Below are 25,000 nucleotides of genomic sequence, written 5' to 3'. Positions count from 1 at the left end.
CACTGCTACACGCCCCATCACCCGCCCCTGTATCACACTGCTACACCCCCATCACCCACGCCTGTATCACACAGCTACACGCCCCCTCACCCACGCCTGTATCACACAGCTACACACCCCATCACCCACCCTTGTATAACTCAGCTACACGCCCCATCATCCGCCCCTGTATCACACAGCTACATCCCCATCATCCGCCACTGTATCACACTGCTACAGGCCCATCACCCACGCCTGTATCACACAGCTACACGCCCCCTCACCCACGCCTGTATCACACAGCTACACGCCCCATCACCCACCCTTGTATAACACAGCTACACGCCCCATCATCCGCCCCTGTATCACACAGCTACACACCCCATCATCCGCCACTGTATCACGCTGCTACAGGCCCCATCATCCCCCGTATCATATCTACACGCCCATCACCCACCCCTGTATCACACAGCTACAAGCCCCATCACCCATCCCTGTATCACACAGCTACATGCCCCATCACCCGCCCCTGTATCACATGGCTACACGCCCCATCAACCTCCCTGTATCACAAGGCTACACTTTCCCCTGTATTACATGGCTACACCCCACCCATCATCCCCCCGTATCAAGCGGCTACACACCCCATCACCCGCCCCCATATCACACGACAACACCCATCACCCCCTGATGTAATCACAGGGTTGCACCCTCTCACCATACATCTGTCACTCCCTACCGTACGACACAGCTGAACACAACCCATAGAAGAGACTGTTACCTGACAAGGGCCCACATACGTCATCTCAAATTTATTTTTATAGATGGTTCTACGCAGGCAGCAATCAAATAGCTCCACTCCCCCACAGAGCGTACCCTGTAGAGAGAACAAGTCATGTGATAGAACAGCCAATGAGATCCCTATATGCAACACGGAAGCTGTGCGTAGTAATCACACCTTTCAAACAAGAGCCCGATGATCTAACGCAGGGATGGCCAACTGGCAACACAGGGCCCCATGTGGCCCTCTGCACTAGGAAAGGAGCAGAACTAAAAATGTGGGCCGTGTTTTGTGGCCACAGGAAAAAGCCAAACTAGAATGTGTTAAGCGCTTCTGTGGTGTCCAGAGCTGGTGAAATGACAGACAGAGGCCTACTCTGTGCCACATGACACATTAAAGGGACCCTAAACACATTGCATGCCCCTCCCTCTAATCATGGCTGCCGCCATTATGAAACTTAGGTTACACTGCAGATATCTGAGAGTTACTGCACACAATAAGGGATATTTCAATATGGCGGCACCCAGGACTAGAGGGAAGGGCATGAAATGTATTTAGGATCCCTTTAATATCTATTCATTTACATGCAGCCCTCACGTGCTTGTGCGCCACTAATCTAAACCTCTAACAGATCATTATATGTGTGTTTAATAGCTATTCATTTACATGAACCCCCCAAATGTGCTTGTGCACCACTGATTTAAACATCTGAGAAACTTCTCATCAGATTTTGAACGTTCTCTTAGCCTTCCAGACCTTTTTTTGTCCATGACCTCTGATTCATCAAATCTCTTTATAACAGCTTGAATGCCACATCAGTTTGTTTGCTGATTTGAGAGTGACCGTGCTGATGCAAAAGTAGGATTTTATGTCTGTCACATTCTGTAATCTTTGGCATTTTGAATGGAATGATGTGATTGAAAGGTAATCTTATAAGCAAGCTTCCAATGAATTAAACACATAACATGTATATTTAATGCTCAAGCATGTCTCACAGCAGTCATTTTGACATGAAATAGTAGGACAAATACAGGTGTTAGCAATGACAGAGTTCCATTCCATTTGGGTTTACGAGAGCACAGTTCCTTATATTGCTCAAGTGTAAGGGACGTCACACTAAATTACTTGACACTTTAGCCTATAGAAGAATTTTTTTATGTTTTTTTTTAGTGCATACAAATATCCTGTATTTTCTGGTTGTATTCTAATAAATTATATATGGTATGTATTTTGCACATATAAGTGTTTCTGTGTGGAAGCATGTATCCAGTACAATAGCGTATATATATATATCATGCCAAGAACAGGATACACTCACTAGGATTTTGATAGTTACCCTTTACTGTAACGTTGAGTGTATCCTGTTCTTGGCATGTTATATTCATATTGTGGAAGCACCCTAGGCGCGCGTTCACGCTCTCTATTCTGTACATATTAGTGTGTGTCTGTGGGGTATATATGTGTATGGCTATACTTACTGCAAGGTGTCAGCAGCCATTTATGTTGGGTACAAGTGTCACTTACCGCACACAGTCGGGAGCCATCTCTCTTCCACGCCAGTGCCGTTATGGTGTACAGATTAGGAATCTCCTTGGCTTTGGCCTCCTCCCATGCCCCGCGCCGTGAGCTCCAGTTTAGCACTCGCAGCCTAAGCAGAAAGAAGGTCTATTAATTGTCATTGGGGAACCCCATGGGTTATTGTGAGAATAAGCGTCACTTCATCTAAAATTTGCCTTCCAGTGGGTATTAGGGATTTGTTACACGTTAACCTGCTCAGTACACCAAGGTTTTGTCTCAGGCTTGCAGACATACCCCTCTCCGCCAACAATCACTAAAAGCCACTGCGCATTAGTACACAACTGACACGCACATATAAGTGTAATTTATATTTACACGAAAAGAACTAAACATTTGGTCATGCAATTTATGTAAAATGTTTCTATGTCTAAGCTATCGGAAATTTTGCTTGTGGCGAAATGCGCTGAAACAAAATGTATGCTTACCTGATAAATTATTTTCTTTCCTGGCATGGAGAGTCCACAATTCCATTCAATTACTGTTGGGAAATGTAACTCCTGGCCACCAGGAGGAGGTAAAGACACCCCAGCAAAGCTTAAGTATCCTCCCACTTCCCATACTCCCCAGTCATTCAGTAAAGGGAATAAGGAAAGAGAAAGAGGAAAGAGTATAGAGGTGCCTGAAGATTATAAAGATAAATGCAGCCAAAAAAAATATAAAAAAGGGCAGGTCGTGGACTCTCCATGCCAGGAAAGAAAATAATTTATCAGGTAAGCATACATTTTGTTTTCTTTCCAATGGCATGGAGAGTCCACAATTCTGTTACTGTTGGGAAACCAATATCCAAGCCAGAAAGGACACAGACAGGGAGGGAAAACTATAGACAGCTGGACCTAAACGGAAAGCACCACCACTTGAAGCACCTTTCTACCAAAAGAAGCCTTAGCTGAGGCAAAAATAAATAAATATTAAACTTGTAAAATTTGGAAAAAGTGTGCAAAGAGGACAAAGTAGCCGCCTTACAGATTTGTTCAATGGAAGCTTTGTTCTTAAAAGTCCAGGAAGAAGAAACAGCATGGGGAGAGTTAGCCGTAATCATCTCAGGAGTCTGATGTCCAGCTTCCTCATGAGCCAAACGAATGACACTCCTCATACAAAAGGAAAGAGTAGTTGCAGTGGCCTTTACGCACTTGCACCTACCGGAATACATTACAAACAATGAAGAAGATTGTCTAAAATCCTTGTTAGCTTGGAGATAGAACTTTAAAGCACGAACCACATCCAAGTTGTGAAGCAAACGCTCCTTCTGAAAAGAAGGATTAGGACAGAAGGAAGGAACTACAATCTCCTGATTAATATTGCGATCAGAAACCACCTTAAGAAGGAAACCTAACTTAGTATGAAAAACAGCCTATCCACATGGAAAATAAGATTAGGAGGAATTCTGAAACTCTACGAGCAGAAGAAATAGCCAACAACAACAAAACTTTCCAAGATAAAAGTTTAATATCAAAACAATGCATAGGCTCAAACAGAGTCTGCTGCAGAATACAAAGAACTAGATTAAGGCTCCAGGGAGGAGCAACAGGCTTAAACACAGGCCTGATTCTAACCAGGGCCTGAACAAAGAACTGAACGACCGGCAAAGTAGCCAACGTCTTGTTAAACAAAACTGAAAGGGCAGAAATCTGTCCTTTTAAAGAACTAGCAGACAAACCCTTCTCCAAACCCTCTTGGAGAAACAACATAATTTATGTAAGAACTTACCTGATAAATTCATTTCTTTCATATTGGCAAGAGTCCATGAGATAGTGACGTATGGGATATACATTACTACCAGGAGGGGCAAAGTTTTCCAAACCTCAAAATGCCTATAAATAAACCCCTCACCACACCCACAATTCAGTTTAACGAATAGCTAAGAAGTGGGGTGATAAGAAAGGAGCGAAAGCATCAAACAAGGAATTGAAATTATTGTGCTTTATACAAAAAAAATCATAACCACCACAAAAAGGGTGGGCCTCATGGACTCTTGCCAATATAAAAGAAATGAATTTATCAGGTAAGTTCTTACATAAATTATGTTTTCTTTCATGTAATTGGCAAGAGTCCATGAGCTAGTGACGTATGGGATAGCAGATACCCAAGATGTGGAACTTCCACGCAAGAGTCACTGGAGAGGGAGGGATAAAATAAAGACAGCCAATTCCGCTGAAAAAATAATCCACAACCCAACTCAAAAAGTTTTAATCTTATAATGAAAAAACTGAAATTATAAGCAGAAGAATCAAACTGAAACAGCTGCCTGAAGTACTTTTATAGCAAAAACTGCTTCAGAAGAAGAGAAAACATCAAAATGGTAGAATTTAGTAAAAGTATGCAAAGAAGACCAAGTCATTGCTTTGCAAATCTGATCAACAGAAGCTTCATTCTTAAAAGCCCAGGAAGTAGAAACTGACCTAGTAGAATGAGCCGTAATCCTTTGAGGCGAGGATTTACCCGACTCCACATAAGCATGATGAATCAAAGACTTTAACCAAGATGCCAAAGAAATGGCAGAAGCCTTCTGACCTTTCCTAGAACCAGTAGAACCAGAAAAGATAACAAATAGACTAGAAGTCTTCCTGAAATCTTTAGTAGCTTCAACATAATATTTCAAAGCTCTTACTACATCCAAAGAATGTAAAGATCTCTCCAGAGAATTCTTAGGATTAGGACACAAAGAAGGGACAACAATTTCTCTACTAATGTTATTAGAATTCACAACTTTAGGTAAAAAATTAAATGAAGTCTGCAACACCGCCTTATCCTGATGAAAAATCAGAAAAGGAGATTCACAAGAAAGAGCAGATAACTCAGAAACACTTCTAGCAGAAGAGATGGCCAAAAGGAATAAAACTTTCCAAGAAAGTAATTTAATATCCAGAGAATGCATAGGTTCAAACGGAGGAGCCTGTAAAGCCCTCAGAACCAAATTAAGACTCCAAGGAGGAGAAATTGACTTAATGACAGGCTTAATACAAACCAAAGCCTGTACAAAACAATGAATATCAGGATGATTAGCAATATTTCTGTGAAAAAGTACAGAAAGAGTAGAGATTTGTCCTTTGAAGGAACTTGCAGACAAACCTTTTTCCAAACCATCCTGAAGAAACTGTAAAATTCTAGGAATTCTAAAAGAATGCCAAGAGAATTTATGAGAAGAACACCAAGAAATGTAAGTCTTCCAAACTTGGTAATAAATCTTTCTAGACGCAGATTTACGAGCCTGTAACATAGTATTAATCACTGAATCAGAGAAACCTCTATGACTAAGTATTAAGCGTTCAATCTCCATACCTTCAAATTTAATGATTTGAGATCCTGATGGAAAAATGGGCCTTGAGATAGATGGTCTGGCCTTAACGGAAGTGTCCAAGGTTGGCAACTGGCCATCCGAACGAGATCCGCATACCAAAACCTGTGTGGCCATGCTGGAGCCACCAGCAGTACAAACAAACGCTCCATTAGGATTTTGGAAATCACTTTTGGAAGAAGAACTAGAGGCGGAAAGATATAAGCAGGTTGATAATTCCAAGGAAGTGACAACGCGTCCACCGCTTCCGCCTGAGGATCCCTGGATCTGGACAGATACCTGGGAAGTTTCTTGTTTATATGAGAAGCCATCAGATCTATTTCTGGAAGTCCCCAGATATGAACAATCTGAAGAAATACCTCTGGGTGAAGAGACCATTCGCCCGGATGTAACGTCTGGCGACTGAGATAATCCGCTTCCCAATTGTCTATACCTGGGATGTTAACTACAGAGATTAGACAGGAGCTGGATTCCGCCCATACAAGTATCCAAGATACTTCTTTCATAGCCTGAGGACTGTGAGTCTCACCTTGATGATTGACATACGCCACGGTTGTGACATTGTCTGTCTGAAAACAAATAAACGATTCTCTCTTCAGAAGAGGCCAGAACTGAAGAGCTCTGAAAATCGCACAGAGTTCCAAAATGTTGATTGGTAATCTCGCCTCCTGAGATTCCCAAACCCCCTGCACTGTCAGAGATCCCCATACAGCTCCCCAACCTGAAAGACTCACATCTGTTGAGATCACAGTCCAGGTTGGACGAACAAAAGAGGCCCCTTGAATTAAACGATGGTGATCCAACCACCAAGTCAGAGAAGATCAAACATTGGGATTTAAGGATATTAATTGTGATATCTTTGTATAATCCCTGCACCATTGGTTCAGCCTACAAAGCTGGAGAGGTCTCATGTGAAAACGAACAAAAGGGATCGTGTCCAATGCAGCAGTCATGAGACCTAGAATTTCCATGCACAAAGCTACCAAAGGGAATGATTGAGACTGAAGATTTCGACAAGCTGAAACCAATTTCAGACGTCTCTTTTCTGTTAGAGACAAGGTCATGAACACTGAATCTATTTGGAAACCCAAAAAGGTTACCCTTGTCTGAGGAATCAAGGAACTCTTTGGTAAATTGATCCTCCAACCATGTCTTTGAAGAAACAACACAAGTTGATTCGTATGAGATTCTGCAGAATGTAAAGACTGAGCAAGTACCAAGATATTGTCCAAATAAGGAAATACCCTGCAGGTCTGAGAAGATTACCTGAACATAAATAAGCCTTCCTTAGAAAGGATTCAAGCTTCCTATCTAAAGGATCCTTAAAAGAAGTACTATCTGCCGTAGGAATAGTAGTACGTTTAGCAAGAGTAGAGATAGCCCCATCAACTTTGGGGATTTTTCCAAAACTCTAATCTATCAGATGGCAAAAGGTACAATTTCTTAAACCTTGGAGAAGAAGTAAATGAAGTACCCAGACTATTCCATTCCCTAGAAATTACTTCTGAAATAGCATCAGGAACTGGAAAAACTTCTGGAATAACTACTTGAGGTTTAAAAACTGAATTTAAGGGGGCGGAGCCAGCTATCCAAGGACACGTGCCTGTGTTAAGCTCCTGACTAAACTTTGACATAACTATGGGTATCTCTATCAAAATTCGTGTTTTGAACACCTACAATAGCATTTAACCATGTCTGGATAACTTTGAGGGAGTTGTGGGGGCTGACTGAGATTGGACTGAGCCGGAGAGCAAACCAGCAATACTACCATGCGGAAGGCCGCGACCATGTGGGAGTCAGAGATGGCGCAGCTCCTTAACAGCCACTTCCACAGTCTCACACAAGCTCTTCATGAGGCTTTTGGGAATAGCGCACCCTTCAATGAAAACTGTGAGCAAATCACTGCAAATAAAAGTTCCTGCTTCGACGCCACAGACTTGGCCACGGACACTGAACAATGTGCAGACGCGTTAACAGCCCCACAGGTGGAAGCCGACAGCGGGCGGCTAGCCTCTACCCCTCTAGCAGCAGCAACTCGTGATAGCATCTTAGAAATGGGGATGGATCAGCCAGTCGCTGAGGATGATTGTGCAAAAGCAATACGGGCTCTAAACCCACTACAACCTGCTGCGGCGAAGCCTATGTTAGACTGCCCTAGCTTAGACTGTGTGTTGGAGGTGATTGCTGGTCGGACCCACAGAGTCTCGGCCCCTAAAACGAATGGGGCATGTGTAGCACTTGGAGCTGGAGCACGGGCTTTATTGACTGTGGAAGCCATCACATCGGCTCATGCAGCGGCGGTTACTGCTGAAGCCGAAAAAGGTCATCTCACTTTATTGCGACCCTGGAGTGGCGATATTGATAAGGCCCGACCGGCACTTACATCAACCCAGGCATATGGGTGGGACACACCCGGGAGGGCTCACGCTGATGAGCTCTCTCATAACCCGGGAGTGTCTGCATCTAATGCCACGCTGCATCCAAAGGCTGTTCACTTGCCTAGGACTCTGACTTGTCCATGGGAATTTAAGCTCCGGATAATCGATACTCGCAGCAGCTTGAAAGCTGGGGTAGGATAGAGTCACTGCTCCTATTACCTCCTAGTGGCCTAAACCTATCCACACCGAATGTTAGATTTGATTTTAGACCGCAGAGAGACACTGTTAAAAACGTATTTGACTTGATAGTTCTTGCACTGATATATTATTAATCACTCACTATGTATGTCTGATATCGTGTCTAGCTCTTAGACTACATATGCTACCTCCTATATTTCTATTTGTGCATTTTGTTTGAGTGGAGTATGTTCTGTGCTTTCCCCTTAGTCAGACTGGGAAATACAGTTACCCAAGTTTATACCTTGACTAATTAACTGTTTAGCATGCTTCGTTATAGTTAAGATAAACGCTGTGTTCATTCTCCTTTTCATTTACTAATTACCTTAGGTACCCATTCATACTAATCTACATTATGTTATGTTGGCAAAATGTTTTTTCAAACACCCACTATATGTGTTTAACTATATATTGCTCTACCGGGCATGTCTTTTGAATCTGAATATTCATCTACATTTTATTACACTATACTATGCTAACAAACTGTTATTTAAAGTTTAATATGCAGACAAGCTCCTACTTAATTTATTTGCATCATCTTTAGGGATGCGCGGGGTATATCTATTTTCTTACATGTTACTTGTTATTAATAGTGAATGAGCTACAACAATTTGGCCTATTAGGACTGTATGTCTAGTCATTGCCTTAAAACCTGGTTCATCACACTTGCTAAAGTACAGCTAAACTATCATCTCCCTATTTATCTCTGAGCTTCGGAGTTGAGTACTGACCCCTACATATGTCCCTTGGGCTTCAGTATAACTATTAGACATGGCGTGTGACTGCCTGCGGCCAGGGCGGCGTGACGCCTATACTCCACAAATGCACAGCTCAGGGGAAATATTACAGTTATAGCCTTGTACCGCAGCGCTTACCAAATTGTGCAAGCAATGTTTATAATGTACTTTGCGGCAAGGCTCTAGATATGCTATCTATGCTACATTCCGTACATATTTAATCTCACAAACTTAAATCTGCTGTGAGGCCCTTTGCCCCCTTAGATTGCCAAAAAGAATGGGTATGCTTATTTTTCCTTATATTATATGCCTAATACTACTAGAAAGACGCTCCCATAGTAACCTTCAAATCTTTAGTTGCCAACATACAGCATAAACCCATGAGGGCTGCCCCATTTATCTACAGTTGATACCTTACAATTCAACAGTCTCCTGCGTTATCTATATTTACTAATAGTTTTCAACCCACCACCCCCCCCCCCCACTGTATATAATATGCCTCCTAATTCAGGGGGATTAACTATGTGGCTTATCTTGCCCATGCCACACAATCAATACCTCCCTAACACTCTTCTTTACATATTACCACAGAGATGGCTCTAATCACTACATATTCTTCAGCAGGTCTGATTATCATAACTTTTCAGAAGAGTCTCTGATTGTTTGCTTCAACATGCTATTTCCATTTAAGAATATTACCTTCGTTGTGGTTATCACTTGGTATGTTAATTATCACCCTAAACAGGTCCAATAGTGGCCTATTGCATTACAGTACTATAAAAATAAAAAATGAGGTTTATAAGATGTGGTCCATGAGTGGCCTATTTATCCCCAGATACCTTCTATAAATAAGTATTATCACTCCAACATCTGAGGTCCAAATGTGGCCTGCTTAATTCATTTTAGAGGGTTTATAAGTAGAATAATATCCACCATTAATGATGCGCACCGCATTTTCTCTCCTAACCTGTATCGAGCAATACTACTTATCCAAAGATTATTGTTATTTTAATATAATGTACGCATAGCCTTCTAACTGTACTGCATACATATGTTGTATTTTTTTCTTTGTGTGCTCATCGTATATTTTTTGAGTATATGTTTGCATTTAAACCTCAATAAAATATGAATGTTCAAAAAAAAAAAAAAAATTAATTTAAACGCTTATTAGTTTTAATATCAAGAGGACTAGACTCCTCCATATCTAATGCAATCAACACTTCTTTAAGTAAAGAACGAATAAACTCCATCTTCAACAAATATGAAGATTTATCAGTGTCAATATCTGAGGCAGAATCTTCTGAACCAGATAGATCCTCATCAGAAACAGATAAGTCAGAATAATGGCGGTTATTTAAAAATTCATCTGAAATATGAGAAGTTTTAAAAGACCTCTTACGTTTACTAGAAGGAGGAATAACAGACAGAGCCTTCCGAATAGAATTAGAAACAAATTCTCTTACATTAACAGGAACATCCTGAACATTAGATGTTCAAGGAACAACAACAGGTAATGGATTATTACCAATGGAAATATTATCTGCGTTTATCATGACAACTAACACAAACTACAGCCGGAGGAACAGTTACCAAAAGTTTACAACAAATGCACTTAGCTTTGGTAGAACCGACATCAAGCAGCGTCTTTCCAGAAGTAGATTCTGATCCAGGGTCAGGTAGTGACATCTTGCAATAAGTAATAGAAAAAACAACATATAAAGCAAAATTATCAAATTCCTTAAATGACAGTTTCAGGAATGGGAAAAAAAGCAAAACAAAACAAGCCTCTAGAAACCAGAAGCAACTAAAAAGTGAGACTGAAATAATGTGAAAAAAACTGGCGCCAAGTATGACGCCCACATTTTTTGGCGCCAAAAAGTCAGCAACACACATACGTAAAAAATTACGCAACTACGTGAAAACTTCCGGCGTCAACTAGGACGCCGGAAATGACGATTTTTTTTGCGCCAAAAATGACGCAATAAATTGAAGCATTTTCTGCACCCGCGAGCCTAACAATCCGCAATTTAGAAAAAAAGTCAATTGAAAATTTTTAAAGGTAAGAAAAATATAAATTTTCCCAAAAAATTTAAACTGACAGTCTGAAAGAAGGAATACTGATTATCCCGAATCATTGTTCCTTATTTTGTCAAAAGGAACGAAAACGGTTAGAAGCTTTAGATTTACCCTTGGGTCTTTTATCCTGAGGCAAAAAACTCCCTTCCCTCCAGTGACAGTTGAAATAATCGAATCCAACTGAGAACCAAATAACTTATTACCTTTGAAAGAGATAGCAATCTGGACATAGAAGTCATGTCAGCATTCCAAGATTTAAGTCACAAAGCTTTTCTAGCTAAAATAGCTAAAGACATAGATTCAAAAATGGCATCAGAAATACAATGATTAGCATGTTGAAACAAGCGAACAATGCTAGACAAAACAGAATCCAATTCTTGTTGCATTAAAGTTTCCAACCAAAAAGTTGATGCAGCTGCAACAAAAGCCAAAGAAATTGCAGGCCTGAGAAGATGACCCAGATACAAATAGGCTTTCCTTAGATAAGATTCAAGTTTGATATCTAAAGGATCTTTAAAAGAAGTACAATCTTCCATAGGAATAGTAGTAAGTTTAGCAAGAGTAGAGATAGCCCCATCAACTTTGGGGATCTTTTCCCAAAACTCCAATGTAACTGCTGGCAAAGGATACAATTTTTTAAACCTTGAAGAAGAAATAAAAGAAGTACCATGCCTATTCCATTCCTTATAAAAAAAATATCAGAAATAGCATCAGGAACTGGAAAAACCTCTGGAGTAACCACAGGAGGTTTATAAACAGAATTTAAATGTTTACTAGTTTTAATATCAAGAGGACTAGTTTCCTCAATATCCAATGTAATCAACACTTTTAACAAAGAACGAATATACTCCATTTTAAATAAATAAGTAGATTTGTCAGTGTCAATATCTGAGGAAGGATCTTCTGAATCAGATAGATCCTCATCAGAGAAGGATAATTCAGTATGTTGTCTGTCATTTGAAATTTCATCAACTTTATGAGAAGTTTTTTTTTTTTTTATTTCTTTTTATTGTTTCAGCATATATATATATATACATATTCAACATAGAACAATTCCAACATATTGTTTATGCCATACAAGGCACACCTTCCAATTAAAAAATTGTTAGTAACAAAAATATCTCTACATTGTTATAAAATTATTGTTCTTAAAGCAGATATTAGAACGTCAACAAATACAAAAAATCAATTAGATATAATATTAACGTGAACTGACTCGCGTCTAATCACCTTAAACCCTCTAATATCTAAGTTATGTTGCTGAGACTTTTTTAGTTCCTAACCCAAGCTAGGGGGAAAAAAAAAATAAACCCTAATTTCTTCCCCCTCCTCCCCCCTCACTCAACCGGGTCTACAGGTCTGATTACCATATCCCTAAGAGTACCAATTCTGTATTTTGGAAGGGGAAAATGATGTAATCTCTGTCTTCGGGAGAGACTTAATAAATGCTGCCCATTTGCCAAAACATTTTTTGATATCAGATTCATCATTTATATTGGTGTCTCGTTGTTCTAAGATGCATTGCTTTTTGAGATAATTTTTTATCTCCGCCACACTAGGTGTTTCTCTAGTCTTCCATTTTTTAAAAATTAAATATCTAGCTGCCAGGATAGATACACTTATTATTTTTTCATTTGGCTGTTGATCTTGCTGATCTGTAAAACAAAACATAATCAAACTTGCCGATAGTTCCAGAGGGGAGATCTTGAGGGAGGAGTTTATCCAATATTCTAGTTTACGCCAAAATTGCCTAATCAGAGGGCAATTGAAAAGCATATGCAGAAGGTCTGCTGCCACCAAGGAGCATTTGGGGCATTTATGGAAATTCATATTCTGAAGCTTGTAGCCTTTTGCCGGTGTATAGTGAAATTTGTGTACCAATTTAAGATGCGCTTCTCTCCATGTTGCTGAGAGGGTAGCCTGTGCCACTTTACGTATAGACTTTTGTATAAGTTTATGATCAATATTATCCTGCTCTAGAATTGAACACCAATCTTGAGCAATTTTCTCAAGAGTTTGTCTTCCTTTTCCAGCTCCTAAAAGATGATAACAGTAAGAGATGGACATACGACCTTTCTTAACTAGCATGAACCAATCCTCTAGACCACCTAATTCCCAATGCCACTTTGCCTCCCTCATTAGCTCTAAAACAGAATGCCTCACTTGCAGGTAAGCAAAGAACTCACTATTAGAAAGATTAAAGCTATTCCTAATTTCTTCAAATGTTTTGATACATTTTTTTTCCTCATCAATAAATTGTGTGATCCTATTCAGCCCTACTAATTGCCAATTCTTAAATATTGACGAGTCCAACCCGGCTTGAAATAAAGGGTTCCCCAAGAGGGGAAGATATTTAGAGACCATGCAGTTAATAGAGAGCAGCTTCCCTATCCTCCACCATGCTTTCAATGGGTTGTAAATCATTTTAATTCTCTTAATTCTAGTTGGGAGTCCTTTTTGATTGCAATGCAGCAATGCGCAAGGGAGATATGGATCACAAACATTCTCCTCCAACACATTATTTAAGACATAATTTTTACTAATTAGCCAATCTGCTACAATTCGTGCTAGAAAAGCCAAATTATAAAGTCGTATGTCAGGTAACGCAAAACCTCCGAATACTTTATCCTGTGTTAATTTATTCAAGGCTATCCTGGGTTTCCTCTTCTGCCATATAAAACCTCTAAGCATGCTATTCAATGCTCGAATATCCCTTTGTAATAGTAATAGTGCAGTATTCTGTAGCACATACAGTAATTTAGGGAGAAGGACCATTTTAAATAAAGCTATCCGTCCTGAGATAGAAAGTGGTAAGCTTTCCCAGCATCTAAGTTTGTCTTTAATTTTTGTCAAGATTGGGGGAATATTAAGATTGTACAGATCATTTGGATTGCTAGGTATTAAGATCCCTAAGTATTTAAATGACTCCTTGACTGTTCTGAATGGGTTTTTATTTTTCCGGAGCCAAAGTAACTCCGACTTAGCAGCATTTATTTTGTAACCAGAGAAAGACCCGAATTGGTTAATAATTTGCAAGAGCTTAGGTATGTTGTTTTTAGTATTTGATAAATAAATAAGAATGTCGTCTGCATATAATGCCAGTTTCATCTCATGTTTACCTATAATAATTCCTTCTAATTGTGATCTAATCCCAATTGCTAGTGGTTCAATAGAAAGATTAAAGAGGAGGGGAGAGAGAGGACACCCCTGCCGAGTTCCCCTATTAAGGGTAATTTGTGAAGACACTGTTATTGACTATTATTTTGGTGTGAGGATGACTATACAAGTTTTTGATAAAATTAAGGAAGCATCCTTTGAATCCAAACTGACCCAATGAGAAAAAAAGATGATCATGCTGGATAGAGTCAAATGCTTTCTCGGCATCGATCGTCACGACAGCTAAATCAGGAGTTTGCCCCTCTCTCCCCTCCTCCATCCGCTCTGCGTTATGAAAGTACTCTGTTACCACCAATACCTCTCTAATTTTTGCTGAGGAATTTCGGGAATTTAAAAAGCCTGCTTGATCTTTATTTATAATGTTAGGCAATATCCCCTGTAATCTTTTTGCCAAGATAGACATGAAAATCTTATAATCGGCATTTAATAAGGCTATTGGCCTATATGACTCTCTAAGTGCTGGGTCTTTCCCCCCTTTAAGGATGAGGGTTGTAAATGAAGCTGAGAAAGATTTCGGCACCGGTTCACCCTTAATATACATAACATTAAATAGGTTGCAGAGGTAGGGTGCGGTTTCTGATGATAAGATCTTGTAAAATTAATTTGGTAAACCGTCCGGCCCTGATGCCTTATTCATTGCAGATTCAGAGATCACTTTCTCTATTTCCTCTGCTGTAATCGGGGCGTTAATACTCTCTATAGCTTCCTCAGACACTTTAGGGCAACAAATTGTATCCCAGAAAGCCTCTGCTTGTGATGAGTCTGAATCTCTAGAGGTATATAACTCTTGATAGTATTTAGCCATTTCCTTATATATGTCTTCATTCTCCGTGAGGAACTTCCCACCTGAATAAAGTTTCTCAATAAATGACTACTTTATGTCACTCTTTACGAATTTGGCAAGTAATTTCCCATATTTATTCCCATATCTATAGAGTTTAGATTGTAGTTTTAAATCCTTTTGGGATTCTCTATAGATTGCAAAAGTATCCTTGTCATTTTTAGCTCGAATATATTTTGCCCAGTTAACCGGGTTTTTGGTCATAAGGAGACGGTTATATGAATTTATCACTGAGTTATTTAGCTCTTGTTCTCTTAGCTTCAATTTCTTATTCCTCATTGCATTATAAGCAATAATTTCACCTCTCAGGACAGCTTTTCCCAGAAAATCACAGGGCGGTCTCGATATTCCTGATTACAGTGTATATAATCATTGAGTTTAATCTTCAGCTGAGTCTTAAATTTGGAGTCTGATGCTAAGAATGAGGGAAAATAGAACCGTGAGAATTTTGATTTACAGAATTCCAAATGGAAGTCTAGAGAGATTGGTCCATGATCTGAAAGAAAAATAGGTAGTATTTTTGCTCTTACCTTAGTTATGCACAGCCTTTCATCAATCAAGAAAAAATCGATTCTTGACATTGTTTTGTGTGCTTTAGATAAACATGTGAATTCCCTAGCATCAGGATTCTGGATCCTCCATATATCTCTAATATTTAGGTTCTGTTTGATTTTAGCCAATAATTTAGTTTCTAAATTGTCTTTTTTATTCTTTTTTTGTTCACGTTTTCCCTTAATCTGTCTAGGGGACAATGGGGGGCCATATTGAAGTCTCCTCCAAGAATTAAATATCCTTCCGTATAAGAAAGGATTTTGGCTTGCAACTGGGTCCAGAATTCTGGATCTATGACGTTGGGTGCATAGATGTTGCAGAGTGAAAAAATTGAATTATCAATTTTAATCTTTAAGAACATAAATCTCCCCTCTGGATCTGATAAGGCATGTATAAATTCTGCATTTATCCTTTTCCCCATCAGTATGGCCACCCCTCTACTCCTACCCTTACCGGGTGCGCCATAAACTTCTTTCACCCATCCCATTTTGAGCTTTAGAGTTTCCTCCAGACTTAGGTGTGTTTCCTGTAAAAAAGCTATGTCTGATTCAAGTCGCCTAAGATAAGTCAGGATTGATTTCCTTTTAATGGGAGTTGAAATGCCCCCCACATTCCATGAGACTATTTTAAAATTAGCCACTAAGTTAGCCATTCACCTGTCGACAGGGGGAGGAGGGAGAGAGAAGAAAAAAAAAACAAAACAAAAAAAAACCAGGGGAAATTCTACCCATTCTTTCATACACTTCTAATTATGTCACAATTTAAACAATATTAATTATAATACACATGAGTTCAATTGTCGCAGAAGTTTTTCTGCCTCTTGTGGATTATCAAAAAAATAAACTTCTCCTCTGACATATATTTTTAGTTTAGAGGGATATATAATTAGGGCCTGATAGCCCTGTTGAATGAATTTCGTACAGATTGGGGCCAGATTTCTTCTTTTGGCAGCTGTTTCAGCTGAGTAGTCTTGGAATATGAGAACTTTATTTTCTTTAAAAGTAATAGGCTGATTTTTCCGAAAATGTTGGAGTATTGTGACCTTATCTTGAAAATTAAGTAGTTTCGCTATTATCGGTCTAGTTCTACTTGCCCCTTGCTTGTCAGCTAGAATTTTCGCCATTCTGTGTATCCTCTCGACAACTATCTGTGGATGACTAGGAGGGATTTTAAGGAGCTGTGCTAATACTTCTGAGATAAATGAGCTTAGATCTTCCAAAGGTCCCCCCTCCAGTATCCCTATAATACGAATATTATTCCTCCTCAAGCGATTCTCGAGGTCTTCAATTTTACTCTGCATTTTAGAGATAATTGCATTATTGGTTTCTAGGTTAGACCCATGGACTGTAGTAAGGTCTTCCAAATCAGATACTCTCTGTTCTGCTTCATCTAATCTGTTCGCAAATAGTTTTATCTCTTGCATAAGTAGGGAAATATCTTGCTTGATCTCTGACCTTAAAGCGTCAAATTTAGGGGTTAAAGCCTCTGAAATACTAGACACTGAGACTTGTATGTTAGTTATCTCGTTTATCGGTGATATATTTGCTGTAGACAAGGAAATATCTGTAAGTGGTTCCGTAGTGACTTTTGTCCTCCTCTCTCTCTGCTTGGCCGCCATGGCTGGTGAAGGAGTCCGGGAGTGACTGTGAAGGAATTTATCCATACGTCGTGAAGGGGAAAAAAAAAAGAAGGTGAATAGCTCACTACGTGCACCCAAAAACCTCGTGTCTTATCGTGTGGGAGAAAAAAAAAAAAAAAACCTAAGGTAAAGTGAAGGGGTGTAAGCCCTGAGACAAGGAATTTGTATCCAGGGAAAGACCAAGTGAATCAGACCTAGAGCAATTTAAGAGAAAAAAAAAAAAAAAAGAGATGCTCAAGGATTAATAAGTCTAAAGACCGTGCAGGGGAGTCACTTGACCAGCCATAGGTAGAGCAGCAAAGAGAAAAAGAGAGAAAAAAAAAGAAAATAGTTTTGATAAACGTGCCTGGAGATCCACCCCCAGTTACCCAGAGATAATCTACCTGTTTGGGTATACTATATTAGTACTGTGTAGAGAAATGATAAATCCGGGATTTTATCTTTGTATGAACTACCCAGTTAATAGCTGTTGTAATGTAGTATGGAGTGAGTGTTTTTTGTTTATTCTATTTGTAGATATAAATGTTCCAGTTGTAGTATTAGATTTGTTGAGGCAGAAAGAGAAGACAGGGAGAGATATCAAGCGAGGTTGGAGTGGTTGTTGTTTCAAAAAAAGGTTCAGATATGTGAAGTTAGCAACAATTTAAGTGCTTGAATTCTGGAAGGTATTTAACCCAATAATTTTTCCTGTTAGTTTACTGCTAGTGTTTAACAGCAGATTAATTTAACTAATACTCTGGCAGTATCTGCTTAAAAAATCACCTTGGTTATGGATTTTCAAGTTCAGACACACATTACTCACTTAAAAGAGAAAAAAGAAAAAAAAATTCAACACACTATTAAGAAAATTTACTTTTCACAGTTTTGTTGTGCGCTAGCACCATAATATAAAATCTCTCTCTTCCTCTCCTCCTTCGGCAATTTATTTATTATATATTGTATAAATTCACCTGAGTTGTGGGTATAGTTTGATTAATTTTATAGTTTCCTTATAACAACAGCATCTAAATTCTTATAGATCAGAACCTGTTTAAGCTATTTCAGCCCTATCTCTAAGGTTCCTTCCTTTTCAGAAACACTCTAATGCATTTTTTTTTTAATTATTTACAAAAAGAAATAAACAAACACAAAAGGTATCAAAGCCATTCACAATGTGTCCACATAGATACGTTTTGGACACTTTTTAGTGAATATGTTAAAGTCCCAGAGGAGAGAGAAAAAAAAAAAAAAAAAATATATATATATATATATATATATATATATATATATATATATATATATATATATATATATATATATATATATATATATATATATATATATATAAGAAAAAAGAAAATTTAAGCACTTGAGAACCCGCAGTTCAATACTTTTTTTTTTTTCCCTTTCTGTTCCCTTCTTTATTTTTAGCCCAGAGTATTAAGATACGGAATGCTGAAAAATCCGGCCCTGGGGTAATGTTCTGTATATAATGATTTTAGAGGGTACCGGGCCAGTATGATTCAAGCAGGAATATTGATGGGAGTTTACTTGTAATATAAGAATAAAGTTATTGTGCAAGACACATATTGTGGCCAATGCTGTGTTTTAATCGAAGCTGGGAATACACAAGCGTAAGTCAGTGAAATGTTATATACTTTACCAGGTCCTGATCAGAGATAAGCGATGCCCAAAGGATCTTCCTTATGAGACCAGGCTCCCCCTAAACACAGCACCGGTGGGAGGGGGAGCACTGGGTAAGCAAAGAAAAAAACTGGAGAGAACCTGGAGAATGCTGCCCGGTAGAACAGACCCAGCACGAGTGCCGAAGGGGCCGCAGCAGCCCAGGTCAGGATAAGCAGCACAGCGAACAAAGGTGACCCGGGCCCCTCACGCAGCACCGGTGGGAGGGGACGTCCGGGCCAGTGGGAAGCAGTGTTCAGGAAATCACTACGCCTCCTCTCCCTCTTGTCATCGGGGATGCTGTGGCTCGGTATACTCAGGAAGCGGCACTCGGCTTGTAGACTTCCAGCGTGTCAGGAGCCCCTGCTTCAGAGCCGGGTAGGGAAAGTGGGACCAGAGAGTCAGCTACTCCGCAGGCTAGTATCCGGTCGGACCGGTAAGTTCACCTCCGCTGCCTCAGGGTATATGAAAAGATAATGACTGAGTGGGGTCCCGGTCAGCTAGAGTTCCAGGTATTAGGCAAATCTCTTCTCTATGTACAGAGAGCTGGAGACATTCTGCACCTAGGACCGGTGGAGCTTCTCATGCGTACCATCGGTAAGGTAGAAGTGTATGGGGCGAAGAGCACTAAATATGTGCAGTAATCAAGAAAATCGCCCCTTCTGTTCCTTTTCCTAGTTTTTACAACAGGGTAACAGTAATAATTCCTGTGTATGCAGGGATTTACAGGAAAGTTTGAATCCTTATGGGTGCTGCTACGTGCAGCTTGGTGCAATGAAGTGGCACCAATATGGGTTCCAGTAGCGGTAGTTTGGCTATGCAGGCCGCCAAAGGCCCGAGGGTTTAGGCGCAGAGTTCCCGCCAGTGAGCCTGCAGGAGAGGTAAGCCAGAGCAGGTGTCTCACGTGACCACACACCTGAGCTCCTCCTCCTAGAACCGAGCGAAAACCTAGCGTATGAAACTTTATGAGAAGTTTTAAAAAAACTTTTACGTTTATTAGAAGGCGGGATGGCAAATAAAGCCTTCTGAATAGAATCAGCAAAAAATTCTTTTAAATTCACAGGTATATCTTGTACATTAGATGTTGAAGGAACAGCAACAGGCAATGTACTATTACTGATGGACACATTATCTGCATGATACTGCACTTATAATTAGCTCTATGGCACCATAGTCTATTATTTGTTAACCCCTCATAGCCTGATACTGCACTTATATTTAGCTCTACAGCGCCATAGTCTATTATTTGTTAACCCCTCATAGCCTGATACTGCACTTATATTTAGCTCTACAGCGCCATAGTCTATTATTTGTTAACCCCTCATAGCCTGATACTGCACTTATATTTAGCTCTACAGCGCCATAGTCTATTATTTGTTAACCCCTCATAGCCTGATACTGCACTTATATTTAGCTCTACAGCGCCATAGTCTATTATTTGTTAACCCCTCATAGCCTGATACTGCACTTATATTTAGCTCTACAGCGCCATAGTCTATTATTTGTTAACCCCTCATAGCCTGATACTGCACTTATATTTAGCTCTACAGCGCCATAGTCTATTATTTGTTAACCCCTCATAGCCTGATACTGCACCTATATTTAGCTCTATAGACCTTTATTTGTTTTTAACACTAAAGTTCTATACTTTGATCCTAGTCTGTAATTGGGATTCACCTGGGAGAATCCTATTAACTGCGGCTTTTTGTGCAGTATTATTTTTGGCGCAGTGATCAATTGTTTGTTTTCTTTATCATCATTTCTTAAATGGACACAAAAGTAAGAATTAAACTGTCTCAGACAGAGCAGCTAAAAGACTTTAAATCAAGCAGTTTGTTGATTATACACGTACACCAACTCACCTATCGTAGCTTCCGATCACCACTGATTGCCCGCTGGGACTGACAATGGCGGCTGTGAACTCCTTCTCCGTGGGGTCCCGACTATAATCAAATGTCTGGATAACCTCTCCCTCTCTCCCATAAGCAACCAGCTTTTTATCACAGCCCCCGGCCACTATACTGTTGGTGGCCCACGCCAGAGCATAGGGTGGGCAGGGGTGCGTCGCCAGCTTACCCTGCAATACAAACAACATACAGTCAAAGTTACATAAAGTGACATCATAGAAAGTTATGGAAATACAGTTGCAATATTTCTTTCCAGCCACCGTGACAAAGTCTGCCGTAAAACGCAGTACTCTGGTGTCACCCACCCACTTATGTTGTTGTCCAGTTATCATGTGCGTCAGTACACCCAGTACCTTGTGATTTCAACATACCTGAGACTCCCCAGAACCCTCATCATCAAAGAAATAGCGTACAATGGTGCCATCAGCATGACCAGAGAGGATACCCTTCCCTGAAACACTAAGAGACAAAGAGTATGAAAGAGAATGAAAGAGACAAAGAGTATGAAAGAGACAAAGAGTATGAAAGAGACAAAGAGTATGAAAGAGACAAAGAGTATGAAAGAGACAAAGAGTATGAAAGAGACAAAGAGTATGAAAGAGACAAAGAGTATGAAAGAGACAAAGAGTATGAAAGAGACAAAGAGTATGAAAGAGACAAAGAGTATGAAAGAGACAAAGAGTATGAAAGAGACAAAGAGTATGAAAGAGACAAAGAGTATGAAAGAGACAAAGAGTATGAAAGAGACAAAGAGTATGAAAGAGACAAAGAGTATGAAAGAGACAAAGAGAGACACAGAGTGAGCGAGACAGAGTGAGTGCGCGAGAGAGAAACAGAGCAAGTGAGCGACATTGAGAGACAGACACACACACACACACACACACACACACACAAACACTTGAGCAGTATCAATCTATAACTAACTTTGATGTCATAGACACTACAAAGGATTCTGTGCTGTAAATAGTGGATGACTTGTTGGTTTTTATGTTTGCCAGACGCACCTGAAATAGTAACAAAAACAGTCAGTCAGACCGGCACCCTCCCCCTCCCCAGCATAAGACAATATGACATCTGTACGTACGTATACAAGTGCTATCGGTTATTACTGTACCTCCCCCTCCCCAGCATAAGAAAATATGACATCTGTACGTACGTATACAAGTGCTATCGGTTATTACTGTACCTCCCCCTCCCCAGCATAAGAAAATATGACATCTGTACGTACGTATACAAGTGTTGTAGGTTATTACTGTACCTCCCCCTCCCCAGCATAAGACAATATGACATCTGTACGTACGTATACAAGTGCCGTAGGTTATTACTGTACCTCCCCCTCCCCAGCATAAGACAATATGACATCTGTACGTACGTATACAAGTGCCGTAGGTTATTACTGTACCTTCTCCCTCCCCAGCATAAGACAATATGACATCTGTACGTAAGTATACAAGTGCCGTAGGTTATTACTGTACCTTTCCCCTCCCCAGTATAAGACAATATGACATCTGTACGTATGTATACAAGTGCCATCTGTTATTACTGTACCTCCCCCTCCCCAGCATAAGACAATATGACATCTGTACATACGTATACAAGTGCCATCAGTTACCCATCTTAAGTTGAAAAACATAATTTATGTAAGAACTTACCTGATTCATTTCTTTCATATTGGCAAGAGTCCATGAGCTAGTGACATATGGGGTATACAATCCTACCAGGAGGGGCAAAGTTTCCCAAACCTCAAAATGCCTATAAATACACCCCTCACCACACCCAAATTCAGTTTAACGAAGAGCCAAGCAGTGGGGTGATAAAGAAAGGAGTAGAAAGCATCAACAAAGGAAATTTGGAAATAATTGTGCTTTATACAAAAAATCATAACCACCATAAAAAGGGTGGGCCTCATGGACTCTTGCCAATATGAAAGAAAATGAATTTATCAGGTAAGTTCTTACATAAATTATGTTTTCTTTCATGTAATTAGCAAGAGTCTATGAGCTAGTGACATATGGGATATCAATACCCAAGATGTGGATCTTCCACTCAAGAGTCACTAGAGAGGGAGGGAATAAAAATAAAAACAGCCATATTCCGCTGAAAAAATTAATCCACAACCCAAAAAAATAAGTTTATTTCCATTTTTGAAAGAAAAAAACTTAAATCAAAAGCAGAAGAATTAAACTGAAACAGCTGCCTGAAGAACTTTTCTACCAAAAACTGCTTCCGAAGAAGCAAATACATCAAAACGGTAGAATTTAGTAAATGTATGCAAAGAGGACCAAGTCGCCACTTTGCTAATCTGATCAACTGAAGCTTCATTCTTAAAAGCCCACTAAGTGGAGACCGATCTAGTAGAATGAGCTGTAATTCTCTGAGGCGGGGCCTGACCCGACTCCAAATAAGCTTGATGAATCAAAAGTTTCAACCAAGAAGCCAAGGAAATAGCAGAAGCCTTCTGACCTTTCCTAGGACCAGAAAATAAAATAGACGAAGTCTTCCTGAATTCTTTAGTAGCTTCCACATAATATTTCAAAGCTCTTACCACATCCAAAGAATGTAAGGATCTTTCCAAAGAATTCTTAGGATTAGGACATAAGGAAGGGACAACAATTTCTCTACTAATGTTGTTAGAATTCACAACCTTAAGTAAAAATTGAAAAGAAGTCCGCAGTTTAAACTGCCTTATCCTGATGAAAAATCCGAAAAGGAGACTCACAGGAAAGAGCAGATAGCTCAGAAACTCTTCTAGCAGAAGAGATAGCCAAAAGGAACAACACTTTCCAAGAAAGTAGTTTAATGTCCAAAGAATGCATAGGCTCAAATGGAGGAGCCTGTAAAGCCTTCAGAACCAAATTAAGACTCCAAGGAGGAGAAATTGATTTAATGACAGGCTTAATACGAACTAAAGCTTGTACAAAACAGTGAATATCAGGAAGTATAGCAATCTTTCTGTGAAATAAAACAGAAAGAGCGGAGATTTGACCTTTCAAGGAACTTGCAGACAAACCCTTATCCAAACCATCCTGAAGGAACTGCAAAATTCTAGGAATTCTAAAAGAATGCCAGGAGAATTTATGAGAAGAACACCATGAAATGTAAGTCTTCCAAACTCTATAATAAATCTTTCTAGAGACAGATTTACGAGCTAGTAACATAGTATTAATCACTGAGTCAGAAAAACCTCTATGACTTAGAACTAAGCGTTCAATTTCCATACCTTCAAATTTAATGATTTGAGATCCTGATGGAAAAACGGACCTTGAGATAGTAGGTCCGGCCGTAACGGAAGTGGCCAAGGCGGGCAACTGGACATCCGAACCAGATCCGCATACCAAAACCTGTGTGGCCATGCTGGAGCCACCAGCAACACAAAAGACTGTTCCATGATGATTTTGGAGATCACTCTTTGAAGGAGAACTAGAGGCGGGAAGATGTAAGCAGGATGATAACAACAAGGAAGTAAAAAAAGGGGGTTAAATAAACTAGCGCTTAAGAGTTAATATCCCTTGCCTTATTCTCTTACTATCTACTTCCCAGATAGAAAGGTGTATAAAGTGAAAAAGTTATGGAGATTAGGCGCTTAATCTGCAAAAGGGATAAAGGTGTGTATGGAAGTCGTTAGCTAAATATGTAGAAAAAACTGGACCTTGGACAGAATAAGTGAAAAATTCTTCTACAATTTATTTTCAAAATAAAAACATGATAATACCAAGATAAAATAAATCACAATCACTAAGTGTTGCAACACTATATAGATCAATTCATAAAATTTCTAAAATTCAGATATACATTTGTTTCATACACAAATAAAAGGATTTATCTGCTCTTTTGTATCCTTTGTTCAAAGATTTTAGATAGAATGTATTCTTTTATTTCAACACTATTAATAATATTTGTCTCTTTTCGATATTTTATATCTATATTTCATCAACTTTAAAATTACAAATATGTAGCAAAAACTAACAATTAGTTAAAACAATTTAAATGCAAGACTGATTATAAATGGTGTCCCCACAATGGCTGTTTACTTATATTGGTTGTAATTTTGTGTATCTAAAAAAGTTCATCAAAGCATTTGTAAGTAATTGGAGATAAATTACTGAGGGCTGTGTTCTTTATCCTTATATTTATGTTGTGATATATTACGGTTTCACAGTT

General features: G+C 39.3%; 1 protein-coding gene across 1 annotated transcript in view; it reads right to left on the bottom strand.

Moving 5' to 3' along the window:
* IFT172 (intraflagellar transport 172) overlaps positions 1-25,000 on the bottom strand; it is a gene marked incomplete in the record, with an annotated part of 949,422 nt that overhangs the window by 902,879 nt on the left and 21,543 nt on the right. Inside the window, 5 exon segments of the mRNA XM_053710932.1 lie at positions 761-856; positions 2,285-2,408; positions 20,795-21,009; positions 21,211-21,298; positions 21,764-21,843. Coding sequence (XP_053566907.1) covers positions 761-856; positions 2,285-2,408; positions 20,795-21,009; positions 21,211-21,298; positions 21,764-21,843 — 603 coding nt within the window.

Source organism: Bombina bombina, chromosome 4 (assembly GCF_027579735.1).
Source record: "Bombina bombina isolate aBomBom1 chromosome 4, aBomBom1.pri, whole genome shotgun sequence".
In the NCBI taxonomy this organism is placed as follows: domain Eukaryota; kingdom Metazoa; phylum Chordata; class Amphibia; order Anura; family Bombinatoridae; genus Bombina; species Bombina bombina.
The sequence above is the reverse complement of the archived record's forward strand: the minus strand, read 5'-3'. Positions and strand labels throughout refer to the sequence as shown.